Consider the following 27,988-nt stretch of genomic DNA (forward strand, 5'->3'; position numbering starts at 1 on the left):
TTTTTCAGAAAAAACTTTTTATTAACACAGGGGTCGCAACTGGACCACTTAGCATTATATATTCTTTTTAGGCCAAAAAAAGGCTCAACATAATGCTTTTTCCTCCTTTTTTCTTTTCATTTAAGATAGACTAACATCCTTAACAGAACCATCTTCTCTATGCTGCACACAAAGTGCTCAAATGCCATGAGCAATAATGAGTTCAGGGGTTTGCTAGTCAGAAGGAACAATGAACACGTTTTCTTCTTCCTTGTTCACCGAGTGCACATGCTGCATAAAAGAACAAAAAAAAGGTAAGATAAAACACCACAAAAATTTAGATAAATATTGAAACTGTTCAAGATAAGAAATTGCAAAGATCCTGGAAGAACATTTAGACTCAGCTCTTTATTCTCAAGCACCTACCCTGGAACAAGTGCTGCAGGATGAGCAGCTCCCATAACACAAGTGCTCTTTTCTCAGTCCTGCTGCTCTTTCAGGAGCACCTGTGTCCCTCAGCAACTCAACGCTCATAATGGAAAATTTTCCCTTTGGAAAGGCTCAGGATTCCAACTTTAACTGCTAAAATATGCAAGCCCTTGGTTTTCAGCATCTTTTCTAAAATCCCAGGCTCAGTCCACTGTGGTGACCACATGCATAGCTGTTCCTTCAACACAAGGAGCTTTCTCAGCCCTGTGAAGGGCAGGCACATGGCCTCCCACACATGGCAGTAACCCCATCAATCTTACTGCAGAACTGCTGAACTCCCAAAGCCACCAGATCTGCACACAGACCTGGAACAGCAGCAGTAACAAAAATAAACATCCATGTGATGGGGTGAACCAGATAGAAACTAAGCATTGTATCAAAGTTAGCAAAGTATTTTTCTTACTTTACAAATTAAAACAAGGGCATCAAGTAGCGATTAGACTCTGCAGAGCTTAAGAACTTCAGCAGAATATTTAACCAGGATGTAAGTTAAATTTAAAAAGTTGTTTTTAAAAATCAGACTTGAATACATCAAGGCTAGAGGTTATCAGACCCAAAGAGCAGATGAGGCAAAGCACACAAGGTGTTGTTACACTGCAGAGCCCATAGCCACAGGTTGTCATGGATGTGTAACTCCAAGGGCAAATGCATTGAGGGTCACAAACTACACAGAAACTGCCCCAGACTGTGAACCCAGGAGAAACATCACTACCTGATGGCCCTTGTCTTTATCTTCTTCCCCAGGTCAGTACTCTGTGACCTCTTCCCCTTGTCAAACATTTCTTTCTCAATGCTTTCCATGCATCAGGGCCAGAGGTCCCACAAAGAACAAGCCCCACAAATCAGCCAAGCAAAGGCTTCACCTCCCAGGACTTCAGTTTCATTTTCCCACTTCTGACACCAGTCAGTCAAGCCAAAGCTCATTCCCCCATCCATAGGGAGCTGCTTTTGTACCACACGTACCGTTGTATTCTGGACAGCAATGGCAAAACTCCTTGGTGTTTCACCCAGGGCTGAGTCAACAGATTCAATTCTGAAAGAAAAACCATCTTAGCTTATGGCTTTCATGAAGCACTTACTGGTGAAGTTTGAACAGATCTATTTACCACCAAAAATAAACCTGAGAATGGCAAGTTTTTTTTCTCAGCACTTAGGCCAACAGCGTCTTTTATACAGAAAATTATCACCTCCTTCCACGTTCTCTGACCCCTAGACACAACCACATTGAGAGGGCACATTGCATGTTATTCCAGATTCCAGAGTACAGCCCTCCTGAGCAATATTCCTCTCCCATACTACTTCCCATACAGGGTTCCCTCATTACACTCTAATTCCAATTGAAAATTCTCACAAGGCTGCAAAAGCCCCATCTGTGGACACCAAGTGTAGTAGTGTTCACCAAGTGAAGATGCCATACTAGGTTTAGAATCCTTTCCCATCTATCACTAAGTGTACCACCAGTCTAACCAGTGCCCTCTGTGACCATCAGAGGACTTGTGAGCACACAGGACAGCTGGCAAAGATGTACCTTTCCTTTTGCTGGTTGTAGAATGTATTCAGTTTGATAATCTGCGCATTCCAGAAATCCTAAAAAGACCCCAAAGAAACCCCCTGTTACCTGGGAAGGGGCACCTTTTTGGGCTGGCACACAAGAAGCTGTACACACCAGTGCATCCTTCTCCATGACTGCCAGAATTTGAGTTTCCTTCTCAAGGCTGGCAAGCTCATCAACAACAATCTTCCGGAAGGTCTCAAGTTTATTCAGCCTAGTAATGAAAAGCAGAAACAATTTTACCACTTCAATGTGTAGCCACACAAGGTGGACAACAACCCCTTCAGCACCAAACCTACCTTGAGGCAGAGGAAAATTTCACTGCTGAGCTACATGGGGCAGATTTGTTCTCAGATATGTCACAGAGCATGTGAATAGCTGCACCAAAGGCATACTGCAGATAAATACAGCTCAACAGCCTGTCCCAAACAGCAGCCAGCAACAGAGGACTGGGACAGAGCATACAAATGAGTCCCCAGTGCAATACTTGCACTTCATGCTATCCTAACCTCTAGGGAGTTCAGCAGAGATCTCCTGTGCTGAAGACCCCTTTCCACCCAAACCATTCTATGATTCTATCTTAACACAAACAGCCTCCATGGATTTTCCTGCCTTAGGTTTGATATGTACAGGATACCAGCAATTTCTAAACCTTAAGAAGGGTTGTGGTTGCAACATTTGTGTTGCGTTTGCCACCATTCCCGGATGCAATGAGGTAGGAAAACTTTAGCAAAGCCCTGCATCCACTATCCTGTGATCCTGGTTAGATCCAAGTTACTTACTTGGCAACCAAGCATTGAAGCATCTCACTTCTATCTACTCTTATCTTCCACCACAAAACAACCAACTTTTTTCTTTTTGGACTCAAACTTCTCCATGTACCTTAATGATAGCAAATTCTGCTCATAGAGGTCCCATTGGTACCAGGGATTTTGACTTTAAAGGTTATTATTTCATACTACATTTGATCTAAATCCTAAAATGCGAATGTGCAATAGATACAGAGGCCTGATACATCCTATACTGTACTTGTAAGTATCTCACTTTACCAAATTCATAAATATTTGACTTGATTTTTTTATCTAGCTCCTATCTAAGAAATTCAGGATCTGAAAGACCCCTTTTCTTCTCCTCCACTTAATTAAGCAAGTCACAGCCTGGCTTCTTTCTGAAAAGATTTAGAAATAGAAGCTACTAAGTTGATGACAACCAGAAGACAGTCCAAGGACATCAAGTGCTTGTAACTCAAGCTTGCTTTGCAATTAACCCATCCTCTCCTCCTACAGAAAAACTAGGAGCAATCCCAGGAGTTGCACTTCTGAAACTCTTCTTGCATAAAGTAAAAAAATAAAAGACACACACAAGTACAAACCATAAGAGCAGTATCCAGCTCTCAGGTTGGCTTTCCCTATCAACCAAAATTGACACAAAATTGAAGCTGTTTTCAGCCAGCACCAGACTACTTACCTGCACTTATGTATCTGGTTCAGCAGGGCAGACAAGTTCTTTTCTGAAGATCTCAGGGCATTCTGTGTGTTGATCTCAATCCTTTTGTACCGGGACTAGCCATGGGAAGCACAGTTAGGGACAGCAATGGCCCAAGTCAAAACCTAGAAGTGTAGCTTGCAAAACCTTTCCCTGGAAAACACGTTCCTCTGCAGGAACTTGCCATTCATCTTTGCAGAAACTATCTTAAATCGAATTTAATCTGCAGTAAGATGACACATCAGTGCTGCAGATACAGTCTGATTTAATTCAGTCACAGTAGTTAAACCAACAAGCCTCAATGTAACCTATGTGACTTCAGGGCAGTGTTGTGTTAGGAAAAACCTAATTAAAATTTTCTTTGTCTTCCCTGAAACACTTCTTGGAATATACAAGTTCTGAAGAATACTTTTAAGAACTCCAGACTAACAGACACTGTCAACAAAGTCCTACTCCTGAACACAAACTAAAGATGAGATATTTGCACTAACTCTCCCTGAGATAAAAAGGTAATTTCACATAAGATGATCAATTGCCACACATGTTGAAAGAGCTCACATTACCCAGAACAATTTCTTCAGTTGGCCAATAAAGCTTTCAAAGGCAAAGATCACTCCTGAATCACTCAAGTCTTCATGGAGCATCTTGGAAAAAAACACATCATCTAGGCTATCATCCATTTCCTGACCTAGGAGGAAGCACATGCACAGTTCGCATCATGCTGGAAGACTTGCTGGAATAGAAACCTTCCTGCTACTGAAGGGATTGTCATTCACATGAGCAACAATTTCTGTTAGAGAGCTGGAATTTGGGGCCTGTTCTTCTAGAGTTCACAAGCAGGAGGAAACTGGCTCAAAAATCCCTAGAGAAATACTTGTTAGGGAGCAGCAGGGAAGGATAGGCACAATAGAGCAACACAAAGGTATCTACAGAGACTGAGGCAAATGCACAGAATAAAGGCAGAAAATAGTCAGGCCACCACTGCTTCTGTCTTCTACTTATGCATTGCAGGATCTTCTACTTATGCATTGCAGGGAAAGCCTGATCCTCTTGTGCTCAGAGTTCACAGTATTTTGCAGTTACTTCATCCATTACTTGCATGCATTTTTTCCAGCTCCTGTGTTTGTTGTTTTTTTAATAACTCTGTAAAATCATACTCAGAGTAGAAAGGGTGGATGTTATGGAGCAGCTGACCAAGTGAAACCCAAATATCCTTATTCACACCTCTACAGACATTGCCATCCACTGCCATTGGCAGTGCTGCATCTCCTGCGAATTTTCACTTTTGGATTTTGTTAAAGTTGGCCTGTCTACAAATACATGTCTTCAAGCTTCCGTGTGACTATGATTTCTATCACAAGAAAAGCAAAGCTGAAAGCATTTAAGCACTTCACCTTAATTACCAACCGGATTTTACCTTTCTGGATGTCCACTTCCTCTTCTACCGAATCAGAAATTTTCTTTGGTATATGGTTAATCTCAGAGGGCAAGTGATTTTCCTCCAAACTAGAAAATTTAAGCTTTTTTACGATAGTGCCACTCAGTATATCTAGAAAGAGAATAGAAGATGTTTCAGAAGAAATCTGTCCTTTTGCATGGGGTATATGACAGTGCCTGCTCAAGGAGAAACCACCACTGGAATTACCAATGTTTCAGAAAAGGAGGCAGCCCCATTTTATGGTCTGGCACCACACAGGACAGAATAAGACTTCACCTGAAAGCATCTTCCCTCATAAAAGCAGGGAACTAGCCTGCCTAGTGTTATACAGGTATTTGGAAAGCTTCTATGTCTCCACCCTAAAGATGAAGTAATTTCCTTTCTTGGCCTGCTACTCTAATGATCAAAAACCTCTGGTGTCCAGCTTCTTCCCATTCCCTTTTCCAACCCAAGTCCTCAAACTGCTTATGAAGAAAATTTTTGAAAAAAAAAAATTGAATCAATCCAAACCAAAGCTGCAGGGGCTTTGCAGCCTCTACTTTAGGGAAAATTTGCTAAAACCCAAAGAAACAAACTAGACCCCCATCCTTTTGTCTCACTGTGCACTTTTTCTGATCTCAGTAAGTTGTCTGACAAATCATCTCCTTGGAGTCTCCATAGGGCAGAATGGAAGGTGATGGGGCCCAGAACAACGGGGACAGTCAGACCAAGAGAAGCACCTTGGAGTAGATTTAGAGTTCACAGAGAGAGTCCAAATGCAATCAGAGACCACACCTGAAACTTCTGGGCATAACCCTGTTTGTGCCTTTGCATGGCAACAACTCCTCTCCAATTGTAAGGCTGTACGGCAAACAGTGATAAAAATGAAGTCCTCAGCATCTACCTTCCCCCAAAATTAAACAGATGTGTTATTGCAATGAAGGTGTATTAAAAAAAATGCTGGACAGGTAAAAGATACATTGGGAACACAGAGTCAGCTCATGAGAAAAGGGATGCTTTTGTCCAAGACCAGAACTTCAAGGAGTCACTCCATAGTCACAACAGCAACCCAGACTCTTAGAATTACAACAGCACTGAGAATTATTAGGATGAAAACAACTCCACTGCTGCTTGAATTGCTTGAAATTCAGTTGTTTCCAATCACAAAGAGACTGTGCTGCACTTTTGAGTTAGTTTATGAAAGTTCGGTTTCATTTTAAAAAAAGATCCTGACATGCCACTAACCTATTAAAAAAAGCTACAGCAGTAATAAGCATTATCCAAATCCCCATTTAACAAATGCTTATAGCAATGGTTTACATCCATGTTCTTAGGTATAAAAAAATTCAGCAACTTGAAGGGATGCTTGTTTTTTAATCTGAAGTTGCAGTTCAATTTCAAAACATGAAAAATTATCTTTTGTGTGTCTCTTGGGTCATTAGCTTGTAAATCTACACTACAGGTCCCCCTATAACCAAGAACAGCTTTTAAGAGTTAGCAATGAATTCAGAAACATAAGTAAAAGCATCTTACCATAGTCTGTCATGATCTACAAAACAGAAACAGAATTTAGGAAAAAAAAAAGTAACCTCAAAAAATTCTGTGTTAATTTATCTTTGAAAGAAAACAATAGCTTCGGCACCACGTCTTTCTGCTTTTACCCAACTCTTCCATGTTATCAAGAGTAACAAACCTGAGTCCTTCTGTTTGCTACTTTCTTCCACTCTTGATAATTCGCCTGGTGTACCATGAACCTTCTAAGGAGAGAAAGGAAACGAAATAAGAAGGTACCCACCCTGCAGACAAGCTGCCAGGGGCTAGTCTTGTTAGGGTAAGCAAAGGGACACAAATCCCTGGTTTCAGGCAGAGGTGGCCTGACAGCAGAGTGGGAGGAGGCTAAGCACTGCATCCTGCACCTGTGTGGTTTTCTCCACATCACTGGGAGGGCTCCTGATAGACACGCCAAGTAGCAGTGGGCTCCCTCCAAGATCATCTGGGAGAGTTTCATCTGTGTGAGATATTAATAAATGACACAGGTAATAGAGTTTGAATCCTGCATTGGCTGGAAATCGCAATTTAATGACACAAAATAAAGCCCAAGCCTCTCTACCCTCTCCTTTATCTTGTCACACAAGGAAGATGTGGTGTCTCAGGCTCAGTCCAAAGGCTGTTTTCTTGGTGGTTGTCAGTTTATTTCTTCACCTCTCAATAGCACCAGCTTATCATCTTCTCCTTGTACAAGAGACTATCTACACAGACAGTTATCTATCCCTCATAGCCATCACAAAGAAATGTTACTAGGCAACTATTGATGGAAAAAATGTGACAGAAAAGTGGCAAAAATCAAAAAGAAAAATCCATCACCAAAAAATCTCATCCAAAAAGTACAGACCCATGCATATCAAAACTCTTCTAATGCACTGAAGAAGACCAAAATAAAAATACCAGCAAGATTCACTGTAGGTAAATCATCTCCCGTGGCACTAAATGTCCTTTTTCTCCTTAGCGTCTCCTTTGGAGCTCTTTGCCTGGATTCTCCCTCCTAAAACAAAAAGTCTAAGCCTTATTTAAACATTACTACAGAAGCAGGGGTTGGGGTGTTGTTTTGGATGGAGAGTTTTGGATGATTGGTTTGTTTTTTAAATACACTAAGAGTAGATATATACAAAAAATATGCCTAACATACTGATGACTATCCAGCACCAAAGGAGACCGTGCCCTGAAGTTCAATGCATGCAAGAATTCTCCCTTTAGGCACTGGAGATGTACATTTGATGGTGTTTTTCATAAGCAGAACAGAAGCGTTGTTGTCAAGAAAGAAAAAAAGTTTCCCAGGGGAAAATAAAAGCTTTTAGTGTGACTACTAGTTCTAGGGATTTTTTTCCCAGACTTTCTGTATTTCAAATATATATAAATATACACACATATATATTTGATATGCAGCATTTAACAGTTATTTCTATAAGATTTACCATGTTTTCCTAAAAACTCCTCCATTAGACCAATAGAGTCTCAAAAGCACTTAGCAGACAAATCTCTCCATCAGAACATTTGAGAATTAAAATAACACAAGCTTATTTAATTCTCACTCATTGGTAAATAATGTCTTTTAATCTGAGGCACTAAAGCATGACACCTTCTTACCTTCTTTGACTCGTAGTCGCTGCCACTACTTGCAGAAGATACTGGAAGAACTGCAAGAAGAAAAGGTTCCCTGGTTACTGGCAACATAAAGAGTGTACTTTACCCAGTTAACTGAGCTAGTCACAATGCAAACCTTTTCAGTTTTGGTTGTCTAGCCATTTGCAAGATAAACCTTCACAACACTTCAATTAAATTTCAAAAAAACACCTTACTCTAACAAAGACAGATGCCACAATACAAACATACACAACTCATTGCATCCAGAGCAGCCAAAAAAGTAAAAAACAAAAGGCTCAGCATTTTGTCTGACAGTCCCCAAGTCCCAGGCAAGACATGGGCTGACACTGCAGTGAGAACAACTGCCCTGAAAACTCAGTATAAAGAATATTTTGAAGCTCATCTTTCTTTTGCTTTTTAATCTGTGCAGAATCCAACAGCTACCTGAGCAAGCATCATTTCTCCAGGAGTGGGAGAGCAACATTCCATCTCATTCAGGACAATTTGGTTTCCATTTGGTGGTCACAGCAGCACACAGCCCTAGAGCATGGCTGCAGGGGAGGTCTGCTGCTGCTCAGGCCCGAGCAGAGGCTACTATCAGAGATAATCACATCTGACACTCAGAGCAAGGTTGGCTTATTACTGCATAAAGAGGGGAGCAGAATGCCCTGGTCTGCAAGTTGTGAGGATTTTCAAGGTTTACTTGCCAAGTCAGTGATGTTCTGGGGAGGTGAGGAGGGGAAGGCTGCAGGGAGGAGGTGTGGTAGCTTCAGAGAGCTCTTCCTCCTCGTGGGGTCAAGAGCACCAACACAGCCATCAGCTCAGGGCCCACGGGCTCTTCAGCACCATCACAGAGAGGGCTGGACCCACACAGTTTGTTCAGGGGCCAGATGTACACCTGGACATTTGAGCCCCAATTTGGGAAGGAGACAGGAGCCCAGTTCAAGCAGAAAGGTTTGCAATTAATCTCCTCCATAGGGCACCCCTTGCTGCTGGCCTCAAGCCTGCTCTCTCCCACTCAGGAAAGCAAGGATTTGGCCAAACTCTCCTTTTTCTAAACCATCACCAGCATTTACTTTTCTGCAGCACAGTACATCATGCATATCTAAGTGTCAGTAGGGGATTAAGCTTACCTTTTAATTTACTTCTCACTCTGGGTCTTTTTCGGGTATAGCCAACAGATTTTGGCACTGACTGGATCTGAGAGTCAAGGATCCAGCTTTTCTCACTCTGACCAGGGCTTGTATTTTCATTGTTACTTTCAGAGAAAAGGTGTTTCCTGTAACTGGACTAAAGACACAATTAAGTCCTGTTAACTCAGAAGACCCTCAGCCATTCCATTTCAGCTGCTACAAAGTTACCCCATTTCTTCCTTCCCACAATACAACATGTAAAGCTGTGAAATCTGCCAAAACAGCCACAGCCAGCTGTATAAAAACACCAAGAGGCAGATGTTTGCCTTTTGCCAACATGGGGTTTTTACAGTATCCTCCTTCCTTGTCTCTCTCCTGTGCCTAAAATAAGAGCACTTTTGCAAGGAGGAAAGGCTCAGTGTGTCTGAGCTGCATCCAGTGGCACATCAAGGGGGGGAACAGGTAACACAGACAATTCACTAGCTGGTCTGGCAGTGATGGTGCATGCTCATCACTGCTTTCAAAATGCAGACAGTATTTAGAGGCTGTCAGAATCACATTTCTCCAACTCTGCACTAGATAGGCCTTAAACTTCAGCTTCTTTATGGGTGGAACAGATTCATAGAGGTAGAAATACACAGCATTCAAATAGGCAACATTCTACGGATGCAAAAGCATAGACAACCTACCTGCCTTCTCTCAAGACTGCTTAATTCCTTGCTCTTGCTTCTTGTTTCATAAGTCCTGCCAAGTAACACAAAGACCCAGATTAGAGCACAGCAATAACACACTACTTCCACTCTGTGGAATGGGCACAGAGAAGTAGAGGTGGCAGGAGGCCCCTCAAGAGCTCAGCAGAAGAACCAAACTGTTAAAGAGCATACAGTAGCCAAAGTTTTCTTTGCCTGGATTTTGAAAGTAGCAATTCGGGGATATCTAGAAATCAGCATATTTTAAAATAAAAATTAGTCTTCATACATAGAGGTGGTGAGTTCTGGAAGCTTACTATGACTGGAAGGCAGCCAAATCACATCAAGGAGTTTTAGAATTTTTCAAAAATTAAATCAATCATTTTTGCATATGGTCAGAAAAGGATGATGTTTAAGAGTTAAATCTTATTGTCAAAATTGACAGGAGTGACTAGTCTTTCCAGTAACCTTTATATTCTCAGGTACTAATTTAAATATTGGTATCAATAGTATTCACAGATAGTGTGGTAGCTAAGCAAGGAACTACTGTACTAAAAATTCATCCAGCCTTTGGGATCCTAACTTAAAAGATCATAACCAAAGCTATGAACCCCTATTCACATAGCAAAAGGTTCATAAACACAATGTATAATACTGTACCTCAGAGTTTGTGAAGAAGTTCTCTGGGCAAGAACCTTTCCTTTGGCTTCAGCAACCTGAAAGCAGAGAGTTGTCTTAGAGCCCAGGTGCCTCATAAAATACTCCATATAGTAAAAATAGATCAGAATTCAGAAAGGAAATGGATTACCATTCATGCTCAGAAACGTCACTTTTTAATGGAATGGGATTTGTTGAATGAAACAGTGTCATAAATTATAATAGACAAACAGCTAAGTCTTAAACAGAGTTCTTTTCTCTTTTCCTTGGTTTATGAATAATGCTCATTTTAGGCACCAACATGATAAGACTCGTCATTTAAATCGATAGCAGTGCTGGCAGCAGCACTGTAAGCAGAGTGCAGGGCCTGGACAGCCCTGGGACAGGCTGCTGGGACGGGGGCTGGGTGCCATGGAGCAGGGATTTATGCTGACACCCAGTGGCAGTAGCAAGGATCGGGCCACGTCCAGTTAATAACAGAAATTTGGGGTGTTCCATTCGGCACCCACTGCCTCACAGTTAACAGGAACCAGTGACAGCCCCCACATCAGGGAAGAGGCTGAAAGCCAAAAGGTTTGTCCAGCACAGCCACCTTGATGAAAGCAATCAGGAACAAGTTCACAGCTTCCTGGGAAAGGCCACACCAGGCAAAGTTTCAAAGCAGTCAAAGTGATTAATTTTTATTCCCCCCCCCCTTTTTTTTTTTTTTTTTGAGAGTCTGCAAATGTAAGTCAAGCAGAATTTCCAACAAAAGTTTTGTGAGGACCAAGTTTTAACCAGGGATTCCCAGCTTGCAAAGCACAGCTTGAAGGGGATTTCAGTCTCTTCTATTTAGCCTAGGAGGACAAAGTGAATGCTTAGCAATCTGCTTTCGATATTCAGTAAAGCACAGAGACTGGCCTTCAATCACAGCCTCATTGGATCAACAGCACAAATGTCTGTGATGTTATCATGCATTACCCACCACAAAATTCACATAGTGATGAGCATTCTTGCCACTCAAAAAAATCCATTTCCACCACACAAAGAAAACAAAAAAAATCTCAGGTTCCCAGTTGTCTGTCTTGCTAGAACAGTGCGTCCATCCTTACAGCATTTCTGCAGTAAATGATGCCCCCTGCTTCAAGTTACTACTCCATTAGGTGCTGAGCTTCTGTCTCAAATTTACCTTTTCACGACTTGAGGAGTCTGAGTTTTCAAAGTCATAGACTTCCTTCCTGCAAGACAACATAAATATGGCAGTGACGTACAATAGTGAAGAATCACCCTATAGAATTCCACTAAGAATAGGGAGGTGATAATGTGGTTTCTTTCTGAGCCCCTCACCTCAGATACCTTATAAGGCCTAAAAATACTGTTTTCTAAGCTTCTAAAAAATACTTGCTCCTTTTCTACTTAGTCTTTTTGCTGTCTGTCTTGATTCTCACTTTTTAAAATAGTAACTGTTTCAGGAGATATTCAAAACATCGAAATTAACCCATCCCTGTTTACATAGAGGATATTTTGTTCTCACATCGCCCTTAGTAGTACATGGTAAGAAGTAATAAGTGGAAATATAACACCAGAAGCATTTTAAAAGTTCCTTTTAATTACTTTTTGAAAATTCTAGTATTAAATATTTGTTCTCTAATCTCTTCTCTGTGTACACCTAGATCTTGTTTTCATGTCCTCCAACATTTAAACTTAACTGTAGTTTTATATATCTCTCCAAATCGTAACTATTTAAAAAAAATACTGCAACAATTGCTGAATATACAGTACATCATCTTTTTACTAGTAAAAGGAATGGGAGGACTAAAGAGCTGAGTTCCTCGCCAAAGGAAGGAAACACTCACTTCCAGACGAAACACTAGAGGGAGCAGAATGACCAGAGTTAAGAAGTTCCACATCCCTCACTTCTACACTGCTGTTCCTGTTTTAAAACCGGGATTTGTTGCATCAAATTGTCTTAAAATACACAAAACAAAAAAACCTATGAAGCCCTGCATCAAGTTTTCCAATTCTTACCAACAGTCGAAAAAATGATCTAAGCACTTGAGGTTTTGGGAGATTTTCTGAGCTAAGGGACAGTGGGCTGAAGCAGGACTCCCATGGAAGCCCCAGAACAGGAGCAGAGATCCTCACACACAGTTCATTTGCCCTCCTGCTCGGCAGCAGACATTAACTTGAACACAACACTTGGCAGGGTGTAGAAGGAGGGGTCAACAAGGCAGACTTTCAGTGCCACAGGCTGCATACAGCCCCCAAAACCTCAAGTGCTTCTTCCTGCAGTTTCCCCAGCTTCCAATGCAAACAGACAGATGTGGGGGTGCAAGGGAAGGGGACAAATTGAGAAAGAGGCCATCCTGAAACCCTAGGACACATGATGACAAGAAACTGGGACAATATTCGAGAAAACTTAAATATTTGTGAAAAAGGTGATGCTCAGAACTCAACTCACTGGAGGATTATGATTGGGCAAGTAAAAAACCAACATGTCATGACATAGGGGTAGAGGGCAATTTTGCAGGCTAGGGTTAGCTTCTGAGATCTTGATCACTTTGGGCACCCAAGGAGTCCTACAGAGACAAGTTATGACCCTTCATAGCCTCATACTTGTTTTTCTGCCTGTTCTAGGTAGTCAGGCCACTCCCCCATGGGGACACCCTTCCTCCCTGAGGGCTAGAAAAGGTCTAAAATTACTTGGTACACCAGTTCCTGCATGGGCACAGGGCTTGTGTGTCATACCTGTCTTCAGCTCTCTTCTTGGCCAAACTTGTATTCCTGTTTCTCTTTTTGGTGGTAACATCCTTTGGAAAAGGAGGGAGTTGCAGGATCTAAAACAATACCCAAAGTCATGTTCTGATTCTAGAACCTGCCAAAAGCAGAGAAAGGGTGTGCCAGGGAACTTCCTTCCTCCCACTACAACAATTTTCCAGGTGCAGCTGAAAAACTGTTACCTGCAGTACTTTCCTACCACAAAGTATGGGACTCACAGAGCTGAAACTGGGGGGTCAAGAAGGTGAGGGGAGAGAAAGTAGTGCTCATCTTTGAATTCACTGTAAAGTGGGCAAGTGTTACAAAGCAACTGAACTGGCAGTAAAAAAATTATGGGTTTTTTTAATCTTAAACTAGCACCTAGAAACAAACACAAGAACAAGTCTAAAACGTGATTTCTTATATAAGTACCTAAACTCAAGATATTGCTTTGGGAATTTAATTTTTCTCACATAGTGCATTTACTTATTTGTTTTAATACATGGACGCACCAATAGAACTTTCCAAGTGCAACTACAGATGACTCCCAGTTACTTGGTAATTTACCCAGGCTGCAAGTTCCTACATGGGAGAGCCATTAAAGCCCAGATACAAAACTGAATAAACACATCTGTAGACTTCCAAGGCTTGCCTCCATTCAGGAAGCAAACGCTCCTTCTTGAGGAGGGTGTGCAAGACTTGTGACGTGCAAGTATGTCCCACACACCCCTGTACTCCTGGACACAGGCACAGCACATTGCTTTGGGGCTGTGTATGTGCTGAATAAACTCCAGCGAGCTTGAATCACTTGGCTGGGCCCCTCTAGGATGAGGTTGGCAGCTGTTGCCTCTGCAGCTCAGTCCTGGTGCTAAGTGGCACAGCACATCAGGTGTGACACTCTGTGGGCTCAGGACACTGCTCAAAGGCACGAGTGGGTTAACCCATCCCAGCTTTCTCCGGCAGCTCCACCAGAAAGTCTCTTCCCTACCCTGTATCTCTTCACTCGGGGAGACTCCCAAGGCACACATACCTTTGGTATCTGTTCATCCATGGGTTCTTCTTCTAGGGGATTCTCACTGGGGACAAGAGGACATGTGAGGGAGCTGCTCATCTAAAGATCAAAACATTTGTGAAGTACTAAGTGGCAGGGGGGAAAATCAAACTTGGACCAGTTAGCACCAAAGCAACAGTTTAATATGTAAGGAAGAAAGGTAAATCAGTAGCTCTACAGAGGTCCAGCTCCTTACCTAAAAGAAATTCTGTCCTCCAATGTTATGGGGAAAAAAGGTGAATTCAACCTAAGGTGAATTCAAATTCACATAATTTTTCACAAAGCCATGGTGCCCATAATGAACAATCTCACATTTGGCAAGCTCAGGTTTCACAGCTGAAGTTTAACTGTCTGTGAATTAGCTGTGGGCTCACCTTGCATTTGGACTGAATCCTTGATGAGAAAAAAGTCACACCAAAGCAGCTGCCAATCTAGTAACCAAACTGTTCAGCAACTCCAAAGTATTGTAACTCCAGGCAAACAATGCCCTTGATGTCCATGTGCAAAACAGAATCTTCAATTTAATAATAGATGGAATAACCTCAAAATTATGTGCATTAAAACCCCGGGGGGAAAAAAACCACACACACAAAAGAGCCACAAAAAACCCACTTTGCAACTTTCTGTCTGCAAGACACTTACCTAGGCTTAGCTTTCATCCCTGAAGATGGACTTTTGGAGTTTTTTCCTGAAGAAAGCAAGGAAACTATAGTTTTATCCTCTGAAGCTACTATGAAACGTTACCTATTTTTTGCTGTAAGACCCACGAAATCAGAGCCTTCAGCATGTCACCTGTGTGACATGTAACTGGGTCAGACAAGGTACTGAAGGGAGCCATGCCTGACCTTGGTTAGCATCTTCCAGCTCAGTCTGCTGGCTCACTGTAACCATGGCAACACCAGAGCTGACCATTTTCTGTTTGGAGACATGAAACCATGAACAAAACATACATATGATCAATAAAAATGTGGGGGTTTCCACAAACAGATTTTTCAATGGTAGCTTGTGGCAAGAACTGCATGGCAGGTTCATCATTATCCACACAAACTTTTAAGCTGCATGTGAGTGACACTATGGGTTTCTCACTAAAAGCATCCCACTGTCCTCTTACAAGAGGAAGTAATTTATTTTTTCTTTCTTTTTTAAAAGCAATTTTGCCAAAATTGCAGCTCTGGAGATAAGTATTTGAGCTGAATAGACATAAACCAGTTTTATTTGAAAGTAGGTTTTAGTCACACCTGTAAAAAAGGCAGACTGGAGGAAGGGAAAAGGGGCACAAGGACCATTCCATCATACACCAAACACTTACTGCTACAGTCCCTGTTAACTGCTGTCTGTGCTGAGAGGTTAAGTTGTCTTTTTGAGTCTCCACACTGTCAGAGTTTGAAGGATTTTTCCACCTCTGTGTGTTAGAGAGCACAGGTGTTTCTGCAGAACAGCAACCAGGGTGAGAACGCCATTGCAGCAGTTAAACACACTCACTACCTCTTTTTCCATTCCCACACATGCATTCATAAATTGCAGCAGTACAACCTTCTAGGCACATCTTCAGCTCACATTTAACAGAACAAACCCAAGTATTTTCAAAGTACCCAGTGAAGAATTGCAATGCTAAATAAACAACATACAGGCTCATCAATACTGGATAAATATACACAAGTTTATCATCTTACTATTTATATTGCTACATTGACTCCTAGGCTCTGGAGGACATGGAACAAGCCTTTGTGTCTGACTAGAGCAGAGGGATCTTCCACCTTTTATGTTTTCCTCCGCTCAAATTCTGCAAAATTTGTTTTATTGCAGGTCAACTACCTTCTGCCCTTTATCCTCTTAGACTGCTTCAAGTAGCAGTGCCCACCTTGCACCTCTGTGTGCTCCATGGTGGGCAATGATAAAGGAACTCCTGGCTCATCTGCATCTCCACAAACTGGAGGACTTCCATTCTAGATTTTAGGCTGTAACTGGAGGAAAGTGGAAAGGACTACTGAAGAAGTTACTGCTCTGGACATTTACAGGTGGAAGTGGCTCTTTCAAGTATGGAGAAATCTGAAATGCACAGGAACTTAGAAGAAATTAAACATATTGTCACAGAAAGAATGTGACAGCTATCCTAAGAGCTCTTCAGACTTTATTTTCAAGACAGTGGGTGATAGCAGTAAGAAGAGCTGTGATTTCACACTCTTAGAAGAAGTGGAAATAACTGTCAAGTAAGTTACACTAGGAAAGGACCTACACAAAATGTAATCAATCTAAAACCTGAAACATAGCCAGTTTAGGAGCAAGAGCAAATCCCAGCTTTCAAAGTTAAAAGACCACCATACGGAAAAAAAAAACCTACCTTTCAAAAAATTTGATACCAAAATTGAGCTGAGGAAGCTTTTCCTGTTTAAGACCAATTTTGATCTCACACACACACACACCTCCTGCTTCTTCGCTATAAGCAGCTTTTCCTTAAGGTGTGAGCTACAGTTTGTGGGGACTTACAGAAGAATTTCAGAGTATAAGACTGAAAGAAAGGAGTTTCTCTTTTTCTCGAGAAGTGCTGGGCTTAGACCTTCCTTTGGGTCAGACACAGAAATTATATGTCTGTACTTCAGGCTCCAAGTTACCTCAACAACTACTGCATTTAGTTGCTGCATAATAAAACTCTGCCAAATGATCCTGGAAGAAGATGCCTTGCAGAAGATTGTCACTGGCAGCAGCACAGGAAGCACCACCATTTGATGATAGAAAACTTGATGCACCCAGTTCAAAGAAACACAAATAGAGAATATTGGAATAAATGCTACTTCAGGTGCAGCTTAGACCCTATCCTACCTTAAGGCAACTATTTTTGTAGCTGGGGCACACGCAGATACAGCCGTGCAGCACGAGGTGTTTACAGCAGCAGGTCACCTCCTGCAGAGGCGCTGGGCTGCTGCTCACCTTTACCCACAAACAAGGATTGCAGGTGAGCACTTCTGCTCCCCCAGCTGTTTTTCTATGACAGCCCCAGGCATCATCCACTGCACTTGGGGACAGGAGCACATCATTCACTAGCACATCTCCTTGTTCAGAAAAAACAGAAGTCACCTCCCTGCAGGAAGCTTTAGTAGAGGTTGCCCCACAATACACACCCCACTGCACAGAGGGGAGCTTGTCAAATGCCAAGGTGCAAGCACTGACCCATCCGGGAACCTGAGCTTTCAGGAGGCCAGAGGCCACCACATGGCATAGCCAAACCAGAAACCAGGCACCAGGCAAGCCAGAGGGGAGCACAGGAGGGTGCATCCCACCACACCTGCAGATGGAGAAACAGTTCTGCACACCCTGCACACCAGAGGTCAGCCAGCAGCTGACATGTGCCTTGCCAGGCCATCTGCCAGCACACAGCTCTGTCTCCATGAGCATTCCCCTGCTTGTACAAGCACAGCATGCATGGCCATGCTGCCCAGCCCTCACTCCCTGGGCTGGAGGGACTCAGCATCTGCCACAGGCAGAGTTACCAAGCTAACAAGGAAGGAACAGTAGAAGACTGAGCTTGGGCATGATTTGGTTTTTCTTGTGTTTCTTCCTTTTTTTAAATTTTTATTTTAAGTGACATCAACTGTGAGCTGTGGACTACAAGTGAAAATGATAATATGAAAACAAATATTTAAATTTAATTAAAAAAACACAATTAAAAAAAATTACCTTCATTCTGCATGGCTTCCTTCCCAGAAAGGACAATCTCCTCTTCAGACTCAACTATCTGTTGGTATGAATTAATCTCATGTGAAAGTGGTCTTAAAAAGAGTAGTCTTTATCTAGTAAAGTCAGCTACTTCATACAAAACTAAGAGTTGCTAATTGCCAACAACAAATCAGTGGATACTAATTGAGTTGATAATTTGGAAAGGCCTTGGCTCCTTTAAGGACAAATGACAGCCACTATATTATGATTATTTACTGTCATGTAGGTTTTTCTGTAAACACCACAGACTGCGGATGAATTGCAAATCAAAAATTAACTATTATTAACACTCGGGGGGGAAAAATAAAAAATTATACACAATTTACATTTTCATATTAGCTAATCAAAACGCTGAGGTTTTAGAAGTACTCTAATCTTTGTCTTGACTTCTATCTACAAAGTCAGTCTAAGATTTGTAGTTTTCAGCACACCTCCAGGCTTTTGTGTAACAATTTGCTCATCCTGTGCAATATAACACTTGCAGCCATATATAAGATCATGTCCATACTTAAAGTTATGTAATTAAATGCCATAGGCTTTATTTTCTACTTCACAAACTCAGGAAAATCAATGAATTAGCAAATAATTTTAACCATCTGGATTTTGAATGATAAATTTGAGTACCTTGAAACTTTTTTCCTAAAACACCTAATTTCTCTTCCAGGCCAAAGCTTAGAACATCTACGTAGAGTGTCATAAATCCATAGTGGGAAAATAACTATACAGTAAAGAGACACAGAGAAAATAAACCACAAAACACAAATCCCACATACCTGAATTGTTGTGTCCAGTGTAAAATACAGTTAAGAAAAAATCCCACATATTAGAGCTTACCATCAGTCTTTCATCTCCCAGGACTTTTCTAAGTACACTTAATATTTCAAATTCAGCACTGAAAACCAGTTTGACTTTTGTTGCTTCTGTTTTGTTAAGAGCTGCAGGTATCTTCATAAAAAATTTAACAATCTTTTGTCTATCTTTCTCTGTGAAAAAAAAACCACCAAAAACAATCAATTACATTCATTTTAGATCAAGACATTCTTCTGTCAAACCCAAAATGTCTGAGTATTTGTTTGGGATTTTTAAAACAGTCTTTTACATTCTTGCCTGTGCATTTCCAGTTACTCTGCTCATTTCTTTCCCCTTGAGTTTTGGTTATGCTGTTCCCCAGGACACCTACAAAGGTGTCCTGTTGGGGTAGGGAGGGGGGGTTTATTGTGCAGAATGGGCCCACACATAGTCCAACAAGCAGAGCTAGTGCAGGATGACCAAAGAACAAGGCAGAGAGGGAGGAGAATACACAGGAACACCTTGGTGATGGTGGGATTTTAGGTTTACCTGTGTCTCATGGATCCCCAGCCAAACAGAATAATGTTGTTGGGAAATATCTTACCCTTCACACTGTAACTGTTGACATTTTCTTTTGACAGCCTCACAGAGTCCCAAAGAGTTCCCTTTGAAAACCAAAGCCATTGTGTCAGAAGGGCTGAGGGAGTGCCCACTGGCTTAGGCTAACCCAAGGCCATCTGGGCTTTGCTGTTACCTCATCACAATCCACATAGAAAGTTACACTCTGGCTGCCAGCATTAAAGTCAATCCAAAACTCCTCCAGTTTCTCATCCGATGGCTTCTTCACCTGGGGAAGAAGAGCAGCACTGTTGTTCCCCAAAAAGCCCCACAGCTGCTGTACCAGTAAATTTTCTTTAATGACAGAAAACTGGAAAGCATTACTCTACGTAGACACCCGCACACCTTGCAGAAACAAGAGCTTGGGTCATGCTGTGGGGTGCCAGCCCACTGCTCCCCCCAACCACACCCATGTCAGACATGCCTCTGCTTCAGCCACAGGAGCAGAAATGCACAAATGCTTGCATGATTGTGCCAGGAAAGAAGCTGTGGAAGCTCTGTTTCTGAGCACTTGAAATAAGCAGAAGCAGTGGAATCAGCTTCCATCTACATGGGTTTGATTCAATATGACTGTCAGGAATGGTGCCACAGTTTATTCAGCTGAAGACCAGTGAAGCAAACTGCAGGATCTGCAACTCTTCTCCAGGGGCATCAGGCTAATCTTGTTTTCTGGCAGTCTGGAAACAGCTCTGCCAGAGGACCCAGTGTTGTCCTGTCCTCCTGTTTCCTTTTAGGACTCTCTTCTGTCATCACCATGAAGAGAAGAGTTGCCTCTATCACTTGGCTGATATAAGAGCAAAGTCAGCAGCAGTAAGTTGGGAGCTAAGTGACAAACAACCAAACTTTCCAGCTAGAGCAGAAGGTTACACCCTGTGCTCCAAGAAATTGAGCTCTTCAATGAAAAAGAGGCAGGGGAAAAAAGCCCCAAACATTTACCACAGAAAGCAACATTTCAGCAGCCATAACGCAGTAGGGAAGGTGTCACAGCTTTAAGAGCTATTACCTCATTCGTTTCAGCATAAGCAGATATGCAAGGAAATGAGTAGACCCTGGAAGAGAAGCAGACTTCACATGATATGTTCAACATTAGAGTCTGACTTCAATGATTTTATTTTTAATAAGATTAGTAACCAATCTTACTGTTCAAAGAATAATTTTAAATTTTCTAGAAGTAAATTAAGCTTGGATAAGCTAGAGACTACTATATTTTAGTAGTGGTGTGTTATCTTCATTTATTTTACTTTCAAAAGAATCACCATAAAAACCCATAAAACTTCCTTCTTAAAAAACAGTTTAATTTTACATGTGATGTAAAATATTTTTTTATGTTTAAGCCAACCCTTTTCACAATTCCACTTATTCCCCTCTGCAGTAATGATAGCACCAATTTATTCTGTTGGGTCTCAGCTTACCTTCTTTTATCTCCAAGCCTTTCATTTAGTAGATTAAGAAATTTTCTGCAGTCCTTCAAGATAAAATGACATGTTATTTTTTTTAAAATCAGGCTACTTTTCCTTTGCAAAGAGTTATTCCATTGTGTAGAATAACTATTTGCTGTGTAACCTCTAATGTCCAGTTAAAAGCCTTAAGCTGTGGAACACCGAAGACCACTGGGAAGAAACCCTCAATTTACTACAAAAGGTTAGACCCAACTTAAGACCAGTAAGAACTCAAATATAAATCCCACAAATTAACTTGTTTGTGCATTATTTATATTTTTTTTACTTTTTTATAGGTAAAATAACTTAGATGTAGGAGCTATTTTAACAATGTTAACAAAATTATTTAATATTTACCATATTAATAAGAAAAAGAAAGGTAAAACATAACATCCACAAATAACTGTTCATTTATAAAATCAGTTTTGTAGGAACTTCTTGCAAGGACACCCTGGCTTAACTCAACCAAATCTAGCCCCTATACACATTTGTCAAGTATCTTGTTTTCAAAATAAGGACCCTCACCGTCTCAAATTCTCGATCCTTGATCTCTTTGAAAGCTTCAGCAAGATAGTTATCTTCAAACCAGTGATGAACAAGGTCATCTCTCCATTTTTTTATCATTAACCTACAAAGTGCTTCTGAAAGGGCAACCTGAAGATCATAATCTGCCGGGTAATCATAAGCAGAGGATAAATATCATCCCACTGGCACAACAGAGGGTTACAGCATTGCTACTCCTGCCATTTATACTGCAGTCACACCCATCCTCTAGCTTCAGTTCCCCCTGGGAGAACAGGGGAGGGTAACAGCCAAGTGCTGGCTCAGGCATCCTCCCATCAGCGAGATCGAGGTACAGAGCGCTGCAAACCACAACACACACGAGTGGGAGATGTGCTTGGGGCTCGGGAAGGGGATGAGAGCAGAGACTCATCACTAACCTAGTAGGATTAAGCCACATTCCATATACCATGGCAATACTTAGTGTTATTATTGGGAAAGAACAAAAAGATTTCACTGAAGTGGCCATTAACCTCGTTAAGTAAATTTTGTCCACATCATGGCAAAGCAATTAAAATTTAAGTTTTTGAAGACTAACAGCCAGCATATTCTGTAAACGCCTACATAAAGCTGATCTAATTACTTTTCTACATAAATCAGTTTAGCCTACCTGATCAGTCAATATGCATTACTAACATCAACCAGAAAGGGCTAATGCATTGCTGTATTTAACTTCTTTCATTTTTATTTTGCTAAAGTACATTTGACTTGCTTCCCTAAAAATCAACTCTCAACAAGGAAATAAAATTTAAATTATAGCTCATCTATAATAAATAAGCAGATGAGATAAAGCTGGAGAACTTCTTACCACCAACCTCCAATATAGTTTTTGCCAGGTCTTTCCTGAAACAACATAGTGCCACAAGTTAAAATGGAAATAACTAACTCCTAATGCAGAGAAGAGGGGTTTAGGCACAGAAACTGGAGTGTATTTAGGCACAGAAAGGAAAGGAAAAATCACTTACGTGAGTGAGCATATCTCCTCAGAGAGAGGGAACTTCTTCCTCTCCTCCCTTGGGAGACTGTCAAGGATAGAATTGAGGGTCCTCAAGGCCTTTCCACCCCCACAAGAGAAGGAGTAAAAAATTAATGGAAATAAATCAATAACACCATTTCATATCTTTTTATCAAATTACATAAACTTTCACACAAATATATCAAATTTTCTTCTCCTAGTAAGGATCTTACCTCCAGATGCAGAGCACAGCAAAGATTTGCTTCTGTCACTAGGCGCCCTAGTTCAGGCAAAAATAAATTCACTAGCTCTTTCTTCCCTAGAAAAATAATTGGAAAGGCACAGCTAGAATTGGGTGGTGTCCACATAAAAATAGTTGAAGCAACAACGGTTTGTTTTGTTGAAGGAATAAAAACATCCCAGCTGTAAATTCATTTTAAGACAAAGGTTCCAACCATCAGACAACCTAGACAGAAAGGGGAACTGGTAAATTCCATCTAAAAAAATGCTCCAGATACACTAACTTCTGACTTGGGTAAGTATTTAAAGAGGCACAGAAATGGGAAGCTACTTACTAGCCACCAGAGAAAAGCTGAATATACAGGTTTTGTCAAAGTCCACAGAGCAAACTAATAAAGTATTAACCAGAAGACGCTTGTGCCACTGTGCTCCCAGTAGAATAAGGTACCAGGACAAATAAGCACACATTACCTGACCCACACTGCAATGCTTCGTTTTCACATGGATTGTGAGCCTGGATGCCTGGTCATAGATATTTTCTGAAAGTACCTGCTCCCCTCCCACCCTAATGTAAAATCAGCTGCAGCCACAGAACAAAATTTTGCTGCTGAAATGAATAAGAGAGACAGACATCCCTCTGTTGAGTTCAGAAGGCTGAAGGAGTTACCATATTATTCTGTGGAGATGGTTGCCTTTGGCAAGAGAATGACATCTGATGCCAGAACAAAGAGATTGTGCAAGAACAGACCGTCTAGACTGAACCCCTTTCAGAAGCCACTCACTCTGAGCAAGTGAAATGCTTGATGTTGACCATTTAAACAAGATAACAGATTTTTTTCAGCATGTACATAGCAAGAAAACAAATAGAGAAAGGTTTTGTGTTCTAGTGTAAATGTTAATGAAAAGTAACTGAAGAGAAATCAGCTGGAGAATTTTTAAAAAAATATATTGGAGAGAGGAAGAAGTAGAAGTAGGAAGCTGAAGAGAAAAGAGAAAGGGGACAGAGTTCAAGCAGAATTAAGAAATATGCTCCTGAGATTAAGATTCATGATACTGAGGAACATAAGGAAAAAAAAAATACTGACCTTCATTACTGCATTTGCAAATCACCTGATGGAAAGAGTAAAAGGAGCCTTCATTAGCACATTACCACCCCAGAACTGCAGCACACAAAGTGCCAAGCTGTTCATGCACACCTTCCTCATCCCCCAACTTTCAGATGCTAAATAACATAAAACAGTATGAACCCACATCAGAATAACATAAAACACTAGTGTACCCACATCAGAAAAAGCCACCTGATCCAGGTATGTCACATATGGTCAACCCTGATCACACAATATGCAGGGAGGGTAAAGGTAGCCAAGTACCCACTTCCCCCAGGGATTTCAGCAGCACTTGAAAGCACAGTGTCTACAGCTTCCCTGGAAAACCCACATCATGATATCATTCTCTTTTTTTTTTTATTACACATGTAGGCCTATGTGAAAGCACATTTTATGATTATACAGTACTAGATATCACAATGCATATATGAAGGGTGTTGAAGTCCCTTGAGGAAAATTAAAAATAACTCCATAACATGAAACACTTCCTCCTCCACAGTGAAATAATGTGGAAGAAATATAGCAGGAAGACACAATTCAAAATAAATTCAAATTTTGGGAAAATAAATGGGTGTTTTATAATTTCAAAGTGGCTAGTACAGAAAGAAGGAAGCTTGATTTTGCTCAAATATCTTTTAGCAGAACTCCTGAAAAGAGATCTAGGCATTGACATGAATTCTGATGCATAAAGTGTTACTGTTCCAGTAAACTACAGACAAGACTGGGAGCAACAGCCTGGGGGAAAAAACTAAAAAGCATTCTTCCTATTACAAATGTTACATCACTAGGCCTCTAACACTCTTAAAGTCATGAATATTTAAAGTTGAAACCTAATGAGAGTTGTAAGCAAGTTAGATAATTTTTTAGAATTAAATAATCTGTTTCTAACAAAGCAGAAACAAATTGCCAGGACCAGCTTAGCAAGCATGTTTGCACATGAAGTGCAGCTCAGTGTCAGTAACTTGTGGGTTTTAAAGAGAGCTTTGGCTCACAAGCCTTTATTTACAAAATGCATCGGTATGTATTACAAATTTTTCTACAAAAACAAATACTTCCACTTAGAAAATGAGAAAATGCTCTCAGCCAGACCCCAGCCTGGAGCAGACTCCTGGCTGCCCACCCACTCCACCTAGGCTGCTTCCAAGGCTCAGCCCGAGGACACTCTGTCCATGCGATTATTTATATTCTAACAGGAAATTGTTCATAAACAATAGCTATCTTATCCAATAAAGGCAACCCTTCTGTCCCCTTAAATGCACAAACATACCAATGCAGAATCAAAGAAGTCTTCAAGCAGTAACATCAAAAATTTATTCTCATTTGGGTTGATGATAGTCACAAATGCTCTTGCTCTTTCAAACCAAGATACCAGGTAAAAGTTAAAAAAAAAAGAGTTAAAAACTGAGAAGAGGAATTTAAAAACCTAAACTTTATAAGTCTGCAGGAAATTGTACAGAGTTCTTTACTCTTTAAACTTTAGAGTCATGTGCTATGTCAAAAGCTACATGGCTTTAAGGAGTTCAGATTTTGCTAGGAGGACATGAGAAGTGCCATTTCCCCCTTCCCTCCCTAGTCCTCCTTTTAGCCTCCTTTCTTATCCAGGGCACCCACTTGTGGTGCTCAGACACAACACATGCTGCTAGTGGCACCAAAACTACTATAGATATTTCTAGAGGACATCAACTCACAGAAAACTACTGTACAGTTTTTTCAAGGTAAATATATTAATACTTGATGGTTTTAAGCATTGCATAACACCACACACAGATGGTGAACTAGAAATCTACATTCCACTGAAAGAACAGAGCTCAGACTGGAAAAAAATTATTAATTTATCTCCATACAGGAATTTTGAGCAACTGTAACCCTGAACAGCATAACTACAAGGCAGGAATACAACATTTTGGACTGAGGACGCCTCATTAGCTCTCTGCTAACAGACAGCATGTTCCCTGGCACCTGTGTTAGATCCAGGTGTTACTCATCTTCAGCACAATTGCCTTTCTGCTGCTACAACTATTACCAGCTGAAATCAATATGGTGCCAGAAGAAAAAACACAACTGCAAATTAAATGCATTGGGTTTGCTACAGAGGGACCCTCATAGAATATCTCAGTTTTTAAAAATATAAAAGTGCAAAGTACTCATCAATTCTACTACAAAAATTGTATTTCAGTAAAATGTATTTTGCTGGAGCATTTAAAATTGCATTTAGAAAGTCTATATCATTTCACTAATGGGACTTATAGAAATTAATTCTCTCCTTCTACCATCAACTTTAAAAAATCCCAAACAACCCAACCCTTTAAATCACATAGTAAGTGGAGCCATAAAATTGGCTGCTACACCAAAAGCAGTAAGAGAGTCAGTATTTTTCCCCACTCAGTTCATGCAAAATATTAAAAAAATATTTTGTTTCTGTGGGACCAAGAAGCCATCCTCTAGTTTTCACTTCCTTGGAGTTATTTTTCTGATTCAAACAACCTTAAATCATATTAGTAAATGGTATACATTATTATACTCATCTTTGCTACCAGTCCTTGCTCAATAAACAAGCTCTTCCCTTCTTGAAGATCACTTTTAAGGTAGAGCTGAATACATTTCAGCAGCAATGAAACATTCTTGAATTCATTCTTGTCCAGCTCCTACAGAAACACAGAGTGCTGTCCATCATTAGCCTGCTACCCTCTGAGTTGGCTGTTAGGAGAGTTGAGATCATTTATGGTACTCGCCTTTCTCAGTGCTTTGTCCAGCTGGTTAAAGAGAGATTCACTGTATTTCTGGGGAGGCTCTACTTCCTTCTCTTGCAGCAGTTCGTGTATTTTTTGAAACCCCTTCCCTTTAAAGGCATCAATGAGCAATGATTCAAGCTGTAGATGGAGGGGAAGGAAACAATTAGTGAGTAAAATAAGCAGGCATTGAAATTGTAGCAGCGCTAATTATGATAAAATACTTTTAATGCTACTTTAAAAGCTGCAAGTTTCTGTTTATTTGTTTCATATTGTTTGTTTGCCTACTTTCATTTTACTACTACATCTGAAGTGAAACATCAGTCTTAATGTCCAAAAGAGACAGAACTCTTGAAACTGAATAATCACAAAAGGTACTGAGTAAGGAAATAGACAATTCAGTATAGCCCACAGTTTGTAAGTCCCACAACTATTACAATAACTTCTTCCCACTTACTAAAGAAAATATTAGGAGGACTACTGCACTTCCCACATTAAATAAAATTACTAAAAGTATTGGGTCATGCCATATCCACGTAAGATATGTACCTTTAAATATATATATTTTAAAAATAACAGTTGATAAAGATAAGGATGCATGTAAAAGATCCTTACGTAGTCTTCTGCTCTGTCTGCCATACTGCCACTCACATTTCTATTTCGTTCTTCACTTCTTTCTTCCTTTAAAAATAAAAGGAAGAGAAAAATACAGAAAAAAAATCTTCCCCTGTCCCCCCCAAAAAAGAAAATCCAACCAAAACAAACAACATTTTCCACCCCACTTACTCATCCCCTCACTTCCAAAAGGCTCGTTTTCCTTCGTTATTACCCAAAATGCAAAACCTCCCACGTCTCCCGGCCCGAGGTTCCTGGTGGCCGCGGGTGTCCCCTGTCCCTGTCCGGGTCCCCGCTGCCGGGAGCGCCGCTCACCGGGGCCATGGCGCGGGGGCCGCTTCACACCTGGCTGTGACCCGCTGCTGCCGGACACACCGGCTCTGGGGCTGGAGAGCGACCCTCGCCAGCCTTTCCCACAGCTCCGAGCACGCTCCTTTTCTCAGCAAGCCCTCGCTTTACATCCCAGCAGCGGAGGGGGAAAAAAAGGAGGAAGAGCAGCGCGGTTCGCATCCGCCCTAAAAAGCCGCGGCTGTGCGGCACCTGGGACGGGTCCGTCGCACCCCGGCACTGACAGAGCCCCGACCGAGCCCAGGGGGCAAAAGAGGAGCTCAGAGCCTCCCTGGGGCTGCTCTCGACCGAGGGATGCCACAGCCGGCGTGTGCTGCTGCCGGGTGGGCTTTATGGTGCTCAGCTGAGGGTAAAGGTCAGTAAATTTTGGACCAGAGAGGATGGAAGCTAACGAGAAAAATCATTGCGAACAGCTGGGATCGTTTAAAGGGTGATAGCAGCACTCGGAGTTCAACCGCTCTATGCTGTTGTGGATAGTTTTATCTTTCTGTTTTTCACACCAAATATCAATCTCCCTCCTTCCTTCCCACAATATCCCCCCACTC

The 27,988-nt window shown here is 41.2% G+C and overlaps 1 protein-coding gene across 5 annotated transcripts; it reads right to left on the reverse strand.

Annotated features, from left to right (window-relative positions):
* SYCP2L (synaptonemal complex protein 2 like) lies at positions 1-27,759 on the reverse strand. Of its 5 annotated transcripts, none has more exons than XM_064424864.1 (36): positions 27,636-27,759; positions 27,096-27,161; positions 26,484-26,621; positions 26,277-26,396; positions 25,019-25,123; positions 23,731-23,755; positions 22,639-22,724; positions 22,416-22,504; positions 22,259-22,293; positions 21,415-21,557; positions 20,863-20,915; positions 20,454-20,499; positions 19,587-19,679; positions 19,437-19,497; positions 18,878-19,026; positions 18,005-18,062; positions 15,639-15,757; positions 15,175-15,244; positions 14,972-15,017; positions 14,309-14,354; positions 13,270-13,358; positions 11,711-11,759; positions 10,546-10,601; positions 9,886-9,940; positions 9,197-9,353; positions 8,067-8,116; positions 7,368-7,464; positions 6,839-6,930; positions 6,616-6,679; positions 4,923-5,054; positions 4,069-4,193; positions 3,488-3,582; positions 2,135-2,234; positions 1,997-2,055; positions 1,432-1,501; positions 1-270 (listed from the first exon to the last, which is right to left on the reverse strand). In XM_064424864.1, exons 2-36 carry the CDS (start codon positions 27,117-27,119, stop codon positions 214-216), a joined length of 2,853 nt encoding a protein of 950 aa, XP_064280934.1. In that variant the 5' UTR covers positions 27,120-27,161; positions 27,636-27,759; the 3' UTR covers positions 1-213. The 5 variants fall into 5 exon arrangements, with proteins under 5 accessions (XP_064280934.1, XP_064280904.1, XP_064280893.1 ...); XM_064424834.1 differs by lacking the exon at positions 27,636-27,759 and adding an exon at positions 27,471-27,624; XM_064424823.1 differs by lacking the exon at positions 27,636-27,759 and adding an exon at positions 27,441-27,624.
* Positions 27,760-27,988: the final 229 nt, after the last annotated feature.

The sequence above is a fragment of the Passer domesticus genome, chromosome 1 (assembly GCF_036417665.1).
Source record: "Passer domesticus isolate bPasDom1 chromosome 1, bPasDom1.hap1, whole genome shotgun sequence".
Lineage (NCBI taxonomy): Eukaryota > Metazoa > Chordata > Aves > Passeriformes > Passeridae > Passer > Passer domesticus.

Bases quoted from the DNA above. Each gene is read 5' to 3' on its own strand.
- SYCP2L (XM_064424823.1), bottom strand. From the start codon at position 27,605: ATGCGAACCGCGCTGCTCTTCCTCCTTTTTTTCCCCCTCCGCTGCTGG. The intron at 26,622-27,095 runs GTAAGGATCTTT...CTCCATCTACAG, and splicing joins CAGACAGAGCAGAAGACTAC to CTTGAATCATTGCTCATTGA. The intron at 19,498-19,586 runs GTAACAGCAAAG...TGGTTTTCAAAG, and splicing joins TCTATGTGGATTGTGATGAG to GGAACTCTTTGGGACTCTGT.